Source organism: Myotis myotis, unplaced genomic scaffold (genome assembly GCF_014108235.1).
Source record: "Myotis myotis isolate mMyoMyo1 unplaced genomic scaffold, mMyoMyo1.p scaffold_m19_p_8, whole genome shotgun sequence".
Classification (NCBI taxonomy): Eukaryota; Metazoa; Chordata; class Mammalia; order Chiroptera; family Vespertilionidae; genus Myotis; species Myotis myotis.
In genome coordinates, this window is record NW_023416390.1 from 62,362,892 (window position 1) to 62,379,934 (window position 17,043).

The window sequence follows — 17,043 nt, forward strand, 5'->3', positions numbered from 1 at the left end:
CGCAGAAGTCGTCTTATTGATGAGAACCTGGAATCGTGCCTAAATTTAAAAACAGCATACAAACCTGACTTACTCAAACTTTCCAAGGAGATACGAGGCCATTGTTCACATTAGTGTTTGTCAGTCATTGCCATGATTTAATTTCATGGATATTGTAAGGTAAATTGTAAGAAGTTTAATTTTATCAATAAATATCATTATTAACTATGATATCAAGTTTTATTCATCGTACCTATAGTTTAACTAAGACTTAAAACTTTAAGTAAAGTTTATTAAGTTAATTTTAGGGAACATTGTGGAGTGAAAGATGATGTAGTGTCGAGGATTGAGAAAGGTATGTTGAGATGGTTTGCACATATAGAGAGATTGAACGAAAGGAGATAGATGAAACAAATATACAAGATGAGTGTGGATGGGAGAGTTGGAAGGGGTCGACCTCAGCGAATGGACCTCAATCAGATTGAGGACGTTTTTAGCAAAGGCCAGCTTAGGAGTACCCTAATTAAGTTAATAACAATGTACCTACCTATATAGTTTAAGTTTAAAAAATTTGGCTCTCAAAAGAAATTTCAATCGTTGTACTGTTGATATTTGGCTCTGTTGACTAATGAGTTTGCCGACCACTGCTCTATAGCAACAAAGATTGAAACAGACACAGTAGCAGAAACTTAATGAAAGTGCATGTAGCAGTAAAAATTGCATAATCCAATACTACTAACTTTATGGGTTTAACTATTAACTACAATGACTGTAAAGAACAAGTTAAAGAGTTAGACATAGTACTAACTAGCCTCTGATATATCTTACTTAGATTGATTCTGTTCTAAACTCTGAAGATACCAGACTCACAGCAATTGGGTAGCAATTTTTGTTTCTTAGCTCTAGCTTGAAGTCTCCTCTAAACTCTTACAATATGTTCACACAATCAAGCTATCTGACATACACAACAGAGCACTTACAATGTTAAGTATGTATATAAATGTTCCCTAGTTTTAATTCAAAAAGTGGGAAGATTCTGTACATATCGGCTATAAAAAACTATACTATGCTGTTGCCTAAATAAAACTGAAATATGAGATACTATCAAACAAAATATAACTAATTTGTATTAACAATGTATAGCATACTGAAGACCCAAAAATCAAATCCTTGCTTATATGGTCAATTAACGCCAAAGGAGGTAAGAATATACAATGGGGTAACGACAGTCTTTTCAATAAGTGGTGCTTGGAAAACTGGACAGGTACAAGCAAAAAAATGAAATTGGACCACTTTGTAACACCATATACAAAAATAAACTCGAAATGGATTAAAGAGCCCTAGCCAGTTTGGCTCAGTGGATAAAGTGTTGTTGGCCTGCGGACTGAAGGGTCCCGGATTCAATTCCCAGTCAGGGCACATGCCCCAGTGGGCTCAATCCCCAGTAGGGGGTGTGCAGGAGGCAGCCGATCAGTAGTTCTCTCTCAGCATTGATGTTTCTCTCTTTCCCTCTCCCTTCCTCTCTGAAATCAATAAAAATGTTTAAAAAAATAAATAAAAATAGAGCTTCCATATACACAGCAATTCCACCCGAGTATTTATCAGAAGAAAACAAAACACTAATTCGAAAAGATATATGCAAAAATATTCCATTTAAACATGAGCCATTAAGATTCAGCCCCAAACCCCTACCTTGTGAACAGGTGGTGAGATCTCATCTTCTTGAGGTCTTTTTAGTCCTCTTTTTAAAATGCTACTGGATGGAGAAGCCAAAGGAGACCAGATACAGCGCGCCTGCATGCCACTAGGACTCTCAGTTGCTGACAGAAGTAAAGGATCAAATTCATTTAATTTTTGAGGAGATGCATTATTGTCTTCTGTTATCAGTTCAGAGGTATCTCTTTCAGATACCAGAGACTGTGATGTTTCCTTCACTTTCTCTGAAGTATGGTGAACTTCCTGTAAAGTTTCACCACCATTTTCCACTTTCAATTGATTGTCATCTAATTTTACTTCTTCAGGTTTATTAAGTACAATGCTTGTTTCTGTTTTATTAGAGTTAGCTTTTCCTTCTTCAGTGTTCACCTTAAGTGTGTTAGGGAAAATGTTGCCAATTTCTATATTCAATCTGTTTGTTTCAGCTTCTATGGACTTTGATGCCTTGGTAATCAAGTCCTCATCCTCTGTTTCACTGACAAGGTCAGTTTCAGCATTCACTTCACCAATTACTCTTTCTTCATAATTTTCCACTTCAGCATTCATTTCTTCAGATGAGCCTGGATCAGATTCATCATTTCCTCCATCTATTGCACCAACTGCTGTTTGTTCAGAAACTTCTAACTGAGCTCTTACTTCTACAGGTGTGGTATTATCAGGATAACCAATAGCTGAATTAAATTCCTCAGTTACTGCTTCTTCAGCAATCAGTACTTTAGCTGCATCTGCTTCAGATTCATCACTTCTTGTACTGTTTTCCTCTGTTGCCTCTTCCTCAAAAATACCCGTTTTGGCACTCTTTTGTTCAGAGAAGCTAGCTTCAGACTTATCACATTCTACATCCAATTCCATAGCTTCTACTTCTGGATTGAATTCTCCTTTTACTTTACATGCATCTGCTTCAACATTAACAATGTTCTCTGTACTTACTTCCATTTTTAGTATAGCCTCTGGCTTTTCTTCTTTTGTCTCCAAATTAGAACATTCCAGTGAAATATCTTTGGAAGCACCTAAACATGGGCCAACAGTCTTACATTTTTTATTGGATGGCTCTTGGCTTTCAATCGATATTGCTTCCTTAAAATCCGTATCACACATTTCTTCTTTAAAATTTACTATTTCAGAAGGAAGAGAGTCTTGAATATCTTTTTCTTTCAACTCAGTTTCAGGTACAATTAATGAATCAATAGTGTCATTCTCCTCCTTGAGACCCAAATGAAAATTCACAATATGACACTCATCTGGAAGTTTAGCCTCAGGGTGAATATTACCTGTAGAAGTCTCTGACATAGTTACAGGAATTGGCACATCTATCTTTTTGGTTTCACTGACCTTTACATTGTAATTTTCTGTATTTGTCAACCCAAGGGGTGACTTTTCTTGAGGTTGTGACTTTTCTCCACAGCAATCACAACCTTTAGATCTCCTTACCCTCCGACTTCTCTTGTGTCGGCATTCAGGTGTTTGAAAAGATTTTTCAGAAGGCAAAGAACTGTCTGATGTGTCTATTTTTGACCCTTCTTCCACATTATTTTCTATGGAATCTCGCTTATGTAACCTCTTATTGGCATTTCTAGTCCTTAGATTTAATTCTGATACAGAATTTGAAGAGGAATAACCTGCACATTTGTTAGTTTTACTTTTTTCTTCATAAGTATTTGATGTATCACAAACTAGCTCCAAATCTGAAGATACTGTAGAATCTTGGAGAGCTACAGTATTTTTTTCATCTTTGTTTTCACAAATCTGAGATTTTATATTTATGTCCACTTCTGAATTTGCTTTATGATCATGTATCTGACTTTCAACTTGTAGACATTCCTGTTTTTCCATTTTCTCTTCTTGATCTTCAATGTCAACACTGTCACTGTTTTTGTTTTTCCATTTTCCAGATCTCTTCTTTCTAGAACTTTCCTCCTTTGCCTCAGAATTATCAGATTCGGAGTTTTCAATGCTGGAAAGTAAACCCTGGGATGCTCTCCTTGTTTGATACCGTGTCCGTCCCCTTACTTGTTTCTCAGAGGACTTATCTGCAATATCCTGGCCAGCATCTCCCTCAGATTTACTATTCTCAAGGTCTGGCTTTCTTCTATTTTTTTCAATTTCAGCATTAGTGCTGGTTTCCCCTAAAGTCTTCTCATGTAAAGTATCCTTCTCAATTAAATTTTCCTGTACAGTTTGTTCAGAAATCAGTTTTTGCTTAGGTAACATATCATCTTTTACATGTAACTGACTTTTTTGAAGAGTCTTTTCTTCTTCCTTATATCTTTCCTTTTTTTGAAGAGTATTTTCTTTATCTTGGCTATCAGTGATAGGCTCTGCTATTTCTGAACGTCGCCTTAAAGAACGTCTAAGAGTTTTCTGATTTGGAGTTATCTGAACATGACTATCCTCATTTACCATTTGATCTGCTGGTATTATGGCTGGGGGTGTATTTTCTTTGGATTCCAAATTGGTTCCTAAGATTTTCTCCTCTACAATGCTATTTTCTAATAAAGAATTTTCTGTTGTTGGTTTAAGCATTGTATCCTCATGTTCCACTGCAGATTCAGAGAGATGAGCCTGATTATCTAACACACATTCTGTTTGATTAAGCAAACTAGCTGGATTATTTTCTAAGGCTACCATGCTATCAATAGATTCCTGAGTACTTTTCTTCTGATCTGATGTCATTAAGAGCTTAGAACTTTTATTCCCCGTTTGTTCAGCTTTACTTGACCTTAGGCCTGACCGCTTATTTCCATGCACTATTTTTTCAGAGTCAGATTTTGAAAGAGCCACTTCTCTTCTCTTTGCTTTCGGTGGAATATCTGTTTTAGCCATGCCTTCCTGACTATTTTTCACCGTAACAGCTGATGACATATTGTTCAAGGGGGACGGACTAAAAGGTCTATTTTCTGAACCATCAAACTTCTCCAAAGTAATAAAGGTTTGCCTTCGACTTGTAGGCTGTGAGGGTGTTCCAGAATTGGTGATATTAGAAACTGAGCTACTGCTAACACCAAAAGTGTTTCCTGTACTAGATGCACATTCAGTTGAAATTTTCTTTGATGAAATTAAAGTTTTTTTTCTGGCATTATGATTACTGCTCAGTATTCCGGGATGGGTTTCCTCAACAGAACTACATTCAATGTTTGAAAGAGAAGTCTTTTCAAGATGTTCTTCCATACCACACTTTCCTGTAACATCTTGTGAAATGACAATGTCACTCTTTGTTAGTTCCTCCTGCAGAAAAACGTACATATATATATATATAGATTAACCAGCATACAAGTCTGACTTTCTGAGGAAATTTTAGTGTAATGCCTTAGTAATTCAAAGGTAATCACTGACTTTTGGTATTTTGTAATTACTCCAAAGGTGGTGGTAGATGCCCACTAACTTTTTTCTAATGATAAATATTCAAAAAAACCAAATACAGTTAAACTCATCCACACCCACAGACGACTATAATTCTGCTAACATCTGCTAGTGAAATTTAACAAATTAAACAGCACATCTTAAAATGAATACAATTAGACTCCATAATGAAAGTGATTTGAAAACCCCCAAAATATGTATACCTTAAAAGCCATCGTGGAATCTTCCTTGGATTTTTCAGCTAATTTAGGAATTTCCCTGGAATAAATAAGCATAAATTAGAGTAGTTTTTAAGTAAAACTTTAAAAAAGTTACTTCAGCAGCTTCCATACTTACATAGACTCTTCCTGACTATACTGGGAAAATAATGCATCTTGTGAAACATCCAGATTATTATACATGGCAGGAATATCACACCTGAAAAATATTTTATAAGTTCAAACTCTGATATTTCTACAATCAGAAAGTAAAGCCTACTATTCTACATCTAGTTCTCTTAAGAACAATTAAAAAAAATATACCAAGGCTTAGATGCTTATTTTCCATGAAACCATCTTCTTTACCTTTCCCTCCCACACTACACCTCAATAAAGGAACTCAGTTTACAGACATTTGTTGCATTACTTTGGAGCTGTATACAGTATGAAATGTAGTTACCTAGTGAATCTTTTCAGCATTAAAATATACTGTAATATAAACAATATCTTAGTTCTAAAGACAAAGCTATAGTTTGGTGCATGAAATCTAAGTGTGACTGCAAAATACTCAATTCAAGACAAAAGGACTACAAACCTCTTTGTTTTGAGTACTTCTTTCTGATGTTCAGTTAGTATTCTTTCCTTTGTTTCTTTTCCTTCTGGAGGTATAAACACAAATTCAGTAGACTTTTCTTCTTCCAAAGGCATTCCACTCTTTATTTTGGGGGATGAAGATTCTAGTTTGAACTATAAATTTTAAAAAAAGTAAATATACATTTGAGTTGCCGAATTATTTTTCTAATACTTCAATAAATCTCTATTCCAACACTAAATTTTTCGATAATGAGTAGAAAGTTTTAAGTTCAAAACCACACAACTACAACATTTCTTGTTAATAACAATTAGTACAATGTCCCTTTGTTTCATTGTACCTCTAATACTCAGAAAATAAAAATTATTATATCTCTTTAGAAAGTAGGCAAGTGTGCGTTTACCAACAAAGCATGGGAAATGTTTTTCAGGCCAACACATAGAAATCATTTTGTTCAAACAGGAGAAGAGTATATCTATGGCTCTCATGGTGAAGTATTACATAGTCAAGTTCCAGCTGCCAAAATCATATGCTCTACATACCAATAATATAAATCGGTTAAACGGCAACTAGAGAGATATTTAGTTTTAGATTTGAGGTTAAAATAGATTTCTTATCTAGGCATTTTGTTTGTATTCAATAATATAAGTTCTACAATGTTTTCCTCTTATGCTGTTACAGCTATTCAAATCTAGTTTCATTCCATCTCAAGAAGGCTGCTACTTAATGGATGCAAAGTATTATGCAGATGTAACTTTACTAAGAAGGAATCATCTCCCAAAGCTTCAAGACATCCATGCCATGCTAATATAGGTCTTTCCAGACCAAACATATTCTCCTGCAATCCCACTTTTAGTCTTTAACAGCTTTTTCTTCTAATTAGAAAAAGCTACATATACTTTAAAAGTTCTATGAAATAAACTTTGAAAGAACATACTTTGGCTGGTGATTTCATGTTTTCTTTAGTAACCTTTGGTTGTGCCAAAAAAGAATCTCTTTTTCCACTTGATTTTCTTTCCATGCCACTTATCTTCATATTTAATTGTGAGTTTTCTGTCTGTTTTAGGACAAATAAAACATTATCATTAAGTACAATATTTCTCCTTTTCACGTTTTAAAATTTCCAGTGTAATGAATACTCATTTCAAATTTCTTTTGATTCAACTCTAGTAAAATCATGTCAATGAAAAGAAAATCACTATTTCAGTTAACAGCAAATAGATCTGGTATCTCCAACATATGCAATAAGCTGTTTTACACGACTTAATTTTATGAACTTTGAAAACAAGATATACCATTACTACAAAAATAAATCAAATACCCCTCCTACTACTATAAATAGTTCTAAAAGAAAAACCAAAGCCATAAAACGTTAAGACATTAAACAATAACCATGAATGATAGAAAATGTTAACTATCATGCCCTCCCAGCAGACTATATGTTTTTCAAGCCAACTTATAATCAAAAAGTCTCAACCGTCTATTATTTTTAGCTAAAAACCCAAACCAAAGAGTATTTGACCTTTTGTCTTTTACAGGTTCTAAACAAAAACTAACTAGACTACATTGTTATTGAAGAAATAAGTTGTGTGAGGATGAAGTTGTCTAAGGATATTCACTCCGTGGGGTATACAATATCCATGCCTTTATTCCTTAATCTTCAGATAGTCATTAGGTATCATTAGCCAAAGTAACTTTGGTCCAATCAATGATGTAATAACAAAGATGTGTTTTTCTGACAGAAGGAATGATTCAATGGAAAGAAGTGAGAAAATAAAGGCTAACTCTTGCTTAGATGTGAACAAATAACTATTACTCCTAGTTTATCTAAATAGCAACATTTAACAACGTATTTTAATAATTTTTAGCCTTTGTAAAACAGCACACATGATGTACAGTAATTCAAAAGAGATCATTAACGAACAAGCACAGAGATTACTTACACAAGAATCTATGGTGAAATTTACTGCCCTTCATTCATGAAAGTATTTCAAGCCAGACAACTGACTATGGAAAAAATCCTATGTTACGAAGTATCTCTGTTCAGGTTGTACTTGCTTATCACTTCAATAAATTACATTGAAACCCAATAAACAAACTAGTCATTCAAAAGCAAAAAACAACAACAACTCACTGCATCCGAATATGGTCCACTGGATTCCTCCATAATTTCAACATTTTCCAAACCAGGCAACAGAAGCAGAAATTTTTCTTTGGCTTGTTTTAGTATAGGTCTTTTAAAAAAGAACACAAATATGCATTCCTTCAATCAAGTAGTACTGGTGAATATCAGTATCAACAAGAACACTTTAATTATAAAGTGGCAAAATGACATGCAGCTTAAAGACTACATCATCCTCTACAAACACAAAACTGAGAGAAATTACTGGCAACATTTAATGTTTTTTGCTAAATTCTTCCATTTCCAAATTTTCTTTATAAAAATTTTTTTCAAATTTTTATTGCAGAAAATGTCAAGCAAGGGTAGACTATATTATTACTTTATGTACCCAAGTGCACATCACCCAGAATTAATAACCATCAATTTCCTGACCTTTGTATTTCTTTTATTAAGGATAATTTCAAATTGCTTTTTATTTTCCTAAAACCAAGAAGTTACTACTCTGAAACCCAAAGAAAGGGTCAAATAATGTTTAATAATTAGCATGTACTCCACATAACAACATTTCAACTAAGAAACCTCTGCAATAATTCCTTACAATAAAAATTTTTTAAACTAAAAAGTGAATGTGCATGATCAACAGAGTAACTACGTAAGGTTAGCATACTTTAACTCTTCAGGATAAATCAACGTCGTCACTTTAGCAAATGTGGCATTCCAGAACTGAGCACTCTGTTTTCGAATCTGCTTATTCTTGTGCAAAAATATGATGCATAATAACGGAGAGATCTGTTCAAGAAGTTCACTGTCGTAAGTCCCAGTGTAGCTGAAGTGTAGACAAGCAATGATTTCTCCGAGTAGCTTTTCTAACTAAGAAAAAGAAAAAGCTTATTAGGGTAATACTTGAAAATGTACCGATTAAAGCAGAAAAAAATAAAAGCACAAAGCATACTAAACTAAAATACGCACAGAACATGTGACTATTTCAATCTTTAAAATTCAAATAGCTTCCGAGAACATTCCAGACCCGCAGAGCCGTTAAGGCGACGCAGCTGTGAGCCCGTGAGCTATCGCGGGACTTGGCGAGGTCTGGGCGGCGCCCGTGAACAGCCCGTGGGCAGGCGCAGTTGGTGCGGCCTGGGCTGCCTGTCCCAAGCCTGTGGGAGGTGGGAGAGGGCCCGGCCAGGCTAGACTGAGGGTCGTCCAGGCTTGGGAAGGGTGATGGGAGGCCGGGTTGTGGGAGCAGGAACGCGGGGACGTTTCCGAGGCCGCCAGGGTGCAGGGTGGCTGGCGAGCGAGGCCTGGCCCGGGAGGCCTGGCGCTACTTAAAATGCGTGTTCCCGCGCATGCGCGCAGTAGGTAACAGCCCTGTGGATATGCATGTATACGAGTGCTTTTCGATATGGAAAAATGTTAAAAAGGATTCCTAAAATAACGCTTACTACTGAACAATGGGGTTAAAAGTGGTTTTTAAAACAACTTCTGAATTTTAGTAATGAACCTTAAATAATGCTGCTGGAAATTTAAAATGTAAAAAATTTTAAACTTAAAATGGCCTTTTAAAAGCTCCGTATCCATCACCTTCAATATATACTACTTTATAAGCTGACAAGTTACCATGTGACTTTAAGATTACTAACGTTAGAACCTTATTTCAAGGTTATTTTCCATTAACAGAAAACTTTGTTTTCACATCAATTTTAATAGTTTATACAGTTGTACATATAAACAATTGAAACCAACTACCCTCATAAAGAGATTATAGGAGTTACATGAATTTAAAGCAACATTTTTAAAACCTTCTTTTAAAAAACTATACTTTAAAAAAAGTAAAGCTTTGCTGTGAACCAGCACGATGAAAAAGTGGTCCAGAGGGTACAAATCCGTGTTTCTTAAAATGTGGCCTCTGCCCCAGCCGGCTTGGCTCCGTGGTTAGCGCCTGGGCCTGCTGACCGAAGGGTCCAGAGTTGATTCCAATCAAGGGCACATCATTAGGTTGCCAGCTGGATCCCTAGCCTTCGTATGACTCTCATCATTGATGTTTCTCTCTCTCTCCCTCTTCCTTCCTCTCTGAAATCAATAAAAATATATGAAAAAAATAATGTGTCCTCGGCCCAGCCAGCATGGCTCAACCAGCGTGGCTCAGTGGTTGAGCATCGACCTATGAACCAGGTCACAGTTTGATTCCCAGTCAGGATACATGCCTGGGTTGTGGGGCTGATCCCCAGTGGGGAGGCATTCAGGAGGCAGCCAATCAATAATTCTCTCTCATCACTGATGTTTTTATCTCTCCCTCTCTGAAACCAAATACATTCTTAAATTAATTTAACTACACGTGGGCCTCGAACAGCAGCATCAACATCACCTGGGAACTTGTCAGAAATGCAAACATTCTCGGGCTTCATGCAACCCCAAGGCTAAAGCCTAGAACTTGTGTTTTAACAAGACCTCCAAGTAATTCTGATGCAAGATAAAGTTTGAAGGCCACTGGTATAAACCCTATGGATTTCATAACAGGGAAAGGGGTCCAGAAAGCCTGATTTAATTCTAACAGGCCCAGGTCCCTAACCTGCAAACTATGAAAATAATGTATTTCAAACAAACAAAATAAACCATCCTTTGCCATATTATTAAATGTCCATTAAAGTTGAAGTATAATAATTAACCCCTTTAAAAGTCAGATTTCTATTTAAGGAAGACAATTATTTAAACCCTAACATTTTCATAATGTGTGTTTATGGGTATGTCTTTTTTTACCTTGTTGTTCATACAACTATACACTTTAGGAACTTCATCAAGCCTGTGAAGAAAAAAAGATGCAAATATCATTTATATTTTAGAAAGTTAAACCTAAAAATATGGTAATGCAGCCATGAAAATGAGACATGCATGTATAGTGATATAAAAATGTAACCCAAGACTTTTTTTAAAAAGGCCAATTATCAAATATAAAGTATGGTATAGACCTATCTTTAAAGAATGACAGAAAAACATCAGGAATAAACCTCAAAGTATTAACATCAGTTATTTGTTTCTGTACTTTTCCCAAAAAAGGTATCAGTTATTTCTGATGAAGCTTAAGAACTATAAAAAAGTTAATAGATTTGAGGTTCTAGTTTGTTCTTTATAGAATCTGTTCCTAAGAGTGGGAATCCCAGAGGGAAGGCAGGGGAGGGTGGGAGGAAGGAGGTAATCAACCAAAGACCTTGTATGCATATATGCATAACCCATGGACACAGACAATAGGGTGCTGAAGGCCTGGGGTGGGCTGGAAGGGGTCAATGGGGGAAAAGGGGGGACATATGTAATACTCTCAACAATAAAGAATTTTTAAAAATAAATAAAATCTGTTCCTAAAACTTTCTGTAAATTTAATTATAATATATAGGTTATATTATGATTGCACAATATAAACTTGTTATAAAGAACACTGATGAATCCTTGCAACTGCTTTTTAAAAATATATTATTTGCAATTTTTCAGGTTTCTTTAAGGAATTACTTTTCAATTAAATGTAAATTAATTAAAACTTTGGGAGATAATTCATAAATGTATATATCCTTTTAAACCAATAATTTCACTTCTAGAACCTTATTCTGCAGAAAGTGGCAAATGTAGACAATGACTTAAGTACAAATAAATTCAACTGCAACATTGTAGGTTAAGAGGGGAAAGGCTAGAAAAAAGGATATTATGTCCACTAACAGGAATATGGGTTAAGTTTCATGAAGCCCTATGCAGACATTAAAAAGAATGAGATTCTTAGGTGTATGGTGCAAGACCCATATAATATATTTAGTGCATACCATAAACTGAATTGCAAAGTAGTATGTTAAATATGCTTTCATATAATAGGTATGCTTATTTGTATTAACAAATCTAAAAAGATACACAGTAAATTGAAAGGGGGTTGGACTAGCATATAAAGGGCTACGAACTCCTACCTCATATTTATGTATTATTTCAACTATCTTTTTAACAAATGCCTGGTTTAATATATTTATTATCCTCTCCACTAAATTGTAAAAAATTACTATCAGCAACAAAGTTGATAAGAAAACCACCAAAGTTTGCTAACTAGATCTCAATTATCTACTTATGCTTCCAAGCTACCAAAGCTATTTAGCCCAAATACTTACTTTGAGTTTTCATAAAATAATGCCAGAGGTCTTGTTAAAGTTGCAAATATTTTTCGCATCATAGAAGGCAAAGAAATATGTCCAAGTACATTGGAAAGAATGTTGGTGATTGAGTTCCCAACAGTGAGAAGAGTATCAGAATGTGCTTCCTGGAGGCTCAAAGTGTGGAAGGAATAGATGACTCTCACGATAAGTTTAAATAAAGAAGCCAATTTGCCTAGGGGCTCCTTCTTCTTTCTGGACCAATCTGAAGCTCTCTTCAGTGCTAAAATAAAATTGAATTTATTAAAAACTCAAGTACTTTGAAAAGTGTCACTGTCCATCTTTATATCTAACATTTAAATGACAAATACACCTACTATACTTGCTTCACTAGTAATACCCACAAATCTTAAAATGATATACATACCATTAATGGATAAATATCATCACAACATCTTTAAAACAAAATTAGAGAAAAAAGGAAAAAATGAATCATTTTCTCTAAGGAAGCATTTCAGAAGTTCATTTTATGGCCTCAGAATTTCAACAATTAATTTGTAAGAAAGTACTAAATTATAGGATAGGTTCCCAAATTAAATCTTAAAAGTCATTTTAAAAAATAAGAAACAGCCCAGCCAGTGTGGCTCAGTCACTGAGCTTTGGTCCATGAACCAGGAAAGAGGTCACGGTTTGATTCCTGGTCAGGGCACATGCCTGGGTTGCTGTCTCGATCCTTGGTAGGGGGTGTGCAGGAGACAACGAATTGATATTTCTCTCTCATCAATGCTTCTATCTCTCTCTCTCTCCTGTCCTCTCTTTGAAATCAATAAAAAGATATTTTTAAGAAACAAAATTTTCCTTAGAAATTAGTGCTTCCTGGCTCATCTATATGTTACACTGAACCCAGAAATAACACTGAACAAGTTAAGAGATCCACAAATTGTAAAAATTAAAAAAAACACACAAAACTTTATTGAGTTCAGAGAGGAAGAGAGATTGAAACATCAATGATGAGAGAGAATCATTGATTGGCTGCCTCCTGCATGCCCCCCCCCCCCCCCAACATGGGGGATTGAGCCCACAATCCTCGTATATGCCCTTGACCGGAATGGAACCTGGAACCCTCCAGCCACAGGCTGATGCTCTATCCACTGAGCCAAAACAACTAGGGGAGAAATGTTTTTTAAAAAAGGCCTAGATTTAAAGAAAAAAATGTCTTTAAAGAAAAAAAAAATGTCTCTTAAAAGCATTGCTCAACTTTTCCTTTGTACCCTCCATCTCTGTTAAGGTACCTAACCTACAGGGATAAACCCCATTCTAAAATTACTGTTGTTTCCCTCAATCCATTCTCTTACAGTAAGATGTCAGATTCAAGAGAAAACTCTAATTCAGTGCTTGTTAATTAAATGTATCATGTAGTGAATTGCAAAACAAGTGTTACTAAAAGAAAGTCAATAATCCTCCCTAGAAACAGCAGTTTCCCAGACATGAATATAATTTGGAATGTCTACCCAAAAATTCGTGGCCAGGATGTTGAGGCTGAGAAGACCGGAGACTGGTTACATACAAGATAATGATTAAACAGTAAATATATTGAGGGTAATGGGGACCAAGTTTCTCACTATTAAAGAAAGTAGACCAGTGATGGCGAACCTTTTGAGCTTGGCATGTCAGCATTTTGAAAAACACTAACTTAACTCTGGTGCCGTGTCACATAGAGAAATTTTTTGGTATTTGCAACCATAGAAAACAAAGACTTATATTTTTGATATTTATTTTATATATTTAAATGCCATTTAACAAAGAAAAATCAACCAAAAAAATGAGTTCGCGTGTCACCTCTGACACGCATGTCATAGGTTTGCCATCACTGAAGTAGACAAATACAGAAAAGGGTAAGACTCAAATATCTAGAGTAGGGGTGGGGAACCATTTTTCTGCCAAGGGCCATTTGGATATTTATAATATCATTCTTGGGCCATACAACACTATCAACTTAAAAATTACCTGCTATATTTGGTCAAACATTTAACTCACCCCTAATGCCTGGGCAGGGCCAGACTAAATGATTTTGCAGGCCGCAGACTAAATGATTTTGCAGGCCGGACATTCCCCACCCCTGATCTAGAGAAACAAGTAACTGTGTAGTTCACAAACACATCTATTTCTCCCACCCCTGTCCACTGAGGGGATCCAGAAACAGCGATACCACAGTGGCAATGAACAGATCTTACAGTTTCTAAATGCCATTCTCAGCTATAAGGAACCATGTTCCTTGGAAATATAAACTCATTTTGGGAATCAACCTAGTGTTTCAGGCAAAAAGCATCAATGAATGATAAACTCATGACTGTAAATTTGCTGAGGAACAGGATATTTAAATATCTCAAAGTATTTGCCACAAAACATTAATTTCTTAATTGCAAATATTTACTAATTTACTTTATAGGGAAAAACCTGGCAGACACCATCCTAACAAATAGTAAATATTAACATCACCACTAATGGGACAAACTGGCATAATGCCTGCTGACATAATGCATTAGAAAAAACTACAGCATCACTTCTCAAGTATCCTTGTAAAGAAATTAATGAAACCTGAATCTAATATTGACAAAATATCGACAAGGCCAGATGGAGGGATTCTCAAACGGTAAATAAGCCAGTGCTCTTCACTTTTGAAGGTCATGAAAGATAAAACCTGGGAATTGTTCCACATAAGAAAGTAGCTCTAATTATTACTGGAAGGTTATTTTCTACATAGTATAAATATATACAGTGGAATCTCGTTTCTCAAACTTAATTCACTCCAAAAGGCTGTTCGAAAATTGAATCATTTTTTTCGCATTAAAATAATGTAAATTAAACTAATTCATTCCAGACCCCCAAATGATCCCGTTTTAATCTTTCTCACATACATGTCTATTGTACTATCTATAAACACTTTAAAAACAAAAAAGACATGACATGAAAATTTAACAAAAAGGGAAGGATATGTACAATAAAAAATGAAAATATAACAATTATAAGCAGACTCAAAAGCAAAAAAAAAAATGAAAATATTCACAGCACAATATCTTGAGATTTTAAGTGGTAAAGTGACTCAAATTCATGCATTCTCTCCTTTGTCACCTGAGAGATACGTGACTGGGCAACGAGGTTCAACTGTATACTCATCAGTGGAGACATTTAATTTCAAAGAATCAATTAGATTAAAATAGCTCATTATTAGAATGAACCAAAGCATAGTTTTAAAAATCATACCACTATGTTAATTGTGCAATTTTAACTCAATAAAAACTAAGTTAAAATTTTAGAATCACTTTAAATTTTCTGTAAATCATAACCAATTAATCACTGCCATGATTTTCTCTTAAACTTAATGTCAATTCAATGATTATTCCAAATCAGTCTACAAGTAAGAACATTTTTATTTTAGCAAACGTCAAAGTTATAATCCCTTGCACCGAGTGGAATAAGTAAAATCATTTGATTAGGCAATGTCTAGACTCTAGACAGGATAATATTTGTCTTTCTGAGTTATAACAAGGAGTAAAGACATTTTGTGTGTATGAGAGGGAATGGGAGAGAGGGAGAAAGGGAAGAGAGACAGAGACAGAGAGAGAATGAGTGTACTTCAAAAGAGAGAGAGAGAGAGAGAGAGAGAGAATGAGTTCATTTCAAAAGTGTTCCTAGCATAGTAACTGACATTGTTATCAAAAACAGGTAAAATGATGTGGGAAAACCATTAGAATTTGCCATGACAGCAGTTTAGACAGCCAGGTTTATAAAATATTTGAACAAATAAAGGTAAAGAAAATACTTACATTTAACTCTGGACTGAATTTTAATATCATATGGTGAGAAGTCGATGCAATCAACCACTACAGTAATAACATGAATGATCCTATCCAAGAACAACAAATTCTAGAGAAGAATAATAAAAAGTATTAAAAACTTCCAATTACTGGCATAGTTTTCCAAAACAGTAAGCACTGACAAAAATTAAGACTTTTACTCCCATATATAATTTACAATAACACACAAGTGATAGTTTATACCATATAAGTTACATTAAGTATAGGTTATGAATATTTCTCAGTTAACTGCTGTGTGCCATGTACTATACTTTTTTGTCAACAGAGAAAATAATTCAGCTTTAAGATGGCCATAAAACTCAACATGTAAATGAATCAATTGGGAATGGAAGAGCTACATTTATAATTAGATTTTTGATTAAATTCCTCTTGAAAATTACAGGTCTTCACTAAACCCAGAGAAAACAAAAAAAATTAAAAGGTTGCTAAGCTACCTCATACCCCCTCCTTCCACTCTAATTGAAATAAAAATAAGCCCATAAAAGTATCAGAGATTTTTCTGGAAATTTATTTAAACAGGGCAGGTGTTTTTTTGGAGATATGGGGACAGGTTTCAAGGGAAGACTAAAAATAAAAGGAAATGCCAGCACAATGAGTCAAAGAATACCTCAATAGCTTTCTGCCCAGCCGGCATGGCTCAGTGGTTGAGCATTGATCTATGATCCAGGAGGTCACATTGACTCCTGGTCAGGGCTGGATCCCCAGTATGAGGCAGGCAACCAATCACTGACATTTCTCTCTCTCCCTCCATCTCCCATTCTCTCTCGGGAAATCAATAAAAACGTATTTTAAAAAATAGACTGGACTTAAAAAAAATAAGAAGCAAAACACAAACACATGTACAGAAATAAAAGGAACACAAGACAAACCCCAAAGGTCTAAACCAGCCGTGGGCAAACTACGGCCCGTGGGCTGTATCTGGCCCGTTTGAAATGAATAAAACTAAAAAACAAACAAACAAAAAAAAACTGTACCCTTTTATGTAATGATGTTTACTTTGAATTTATACTAGTTCACACAAACACTCCATCCATGCTTTTGTTCCTCCCCTCCAGTCCAGTTTAAGAACCCATTGTGG

The 17,043-nt window shown here is 35.1% G+C and overlaps 1 protein-coding gene across 8 annotated transcripts in view; it reads right to left on the reverse strand.

Annotated features, from left to right (window-relative positions):
• The window catches only part of RIF1 (replication timing regulatory factor 1), a 61,827-nt gene that overhangs the window by 10,290 nt on the left and 34,494 nt on the right, over window positions 1–17,043 (reverse strand). For 7 of the 8 annotated variants that reach the window (XM_036318660.1, XM_036318664.1, XM_036318658.1 and 4 more), the window contains 10 exons: window positions 15,915–16,014; window positions 12,106–12,370; window positions 10,724–10,766; window positions 8,634–8,836; window positions 7,979–8,078; window positions 6,782–6,901; window positions 5,848–5,999; window positions 5,392–5,472; window positions 5,259–5,313; window positions 1,672–4,920 (listed from right to left, as the gene is read on the reverse strand). In XM_036318660.1, the coding sequence (XP_036174553.1) occupies window positions 1,672–4,920; window positions 5,259–5,313; window positions 5,392–5,472; window positions 5,848–5,999; window positions 6,782–6,901; window positions 7,979–8,078; window positions 8,634–8,836; window positions 10,724–10,766; window positions 12,106–12,370; window positions 15,915–16,014 (4,368 nt within the window). The remainder of the gene's footprint in view (window positions 1–1,671; window positions 4,921–5,258; window positions 5,314–5,391; window positions 5,473–5,847; window positions 6,000–6,781; window positions 6,902–7,978; window positions 8,079–8,633; window positions 8,837–10,723; window positions 10,767–12,105; window positions 12,371–15,914; window positions 16,015–17,043) is intronic. The other variant, XM_036318663.1, reaches the window with a different exon arrangement.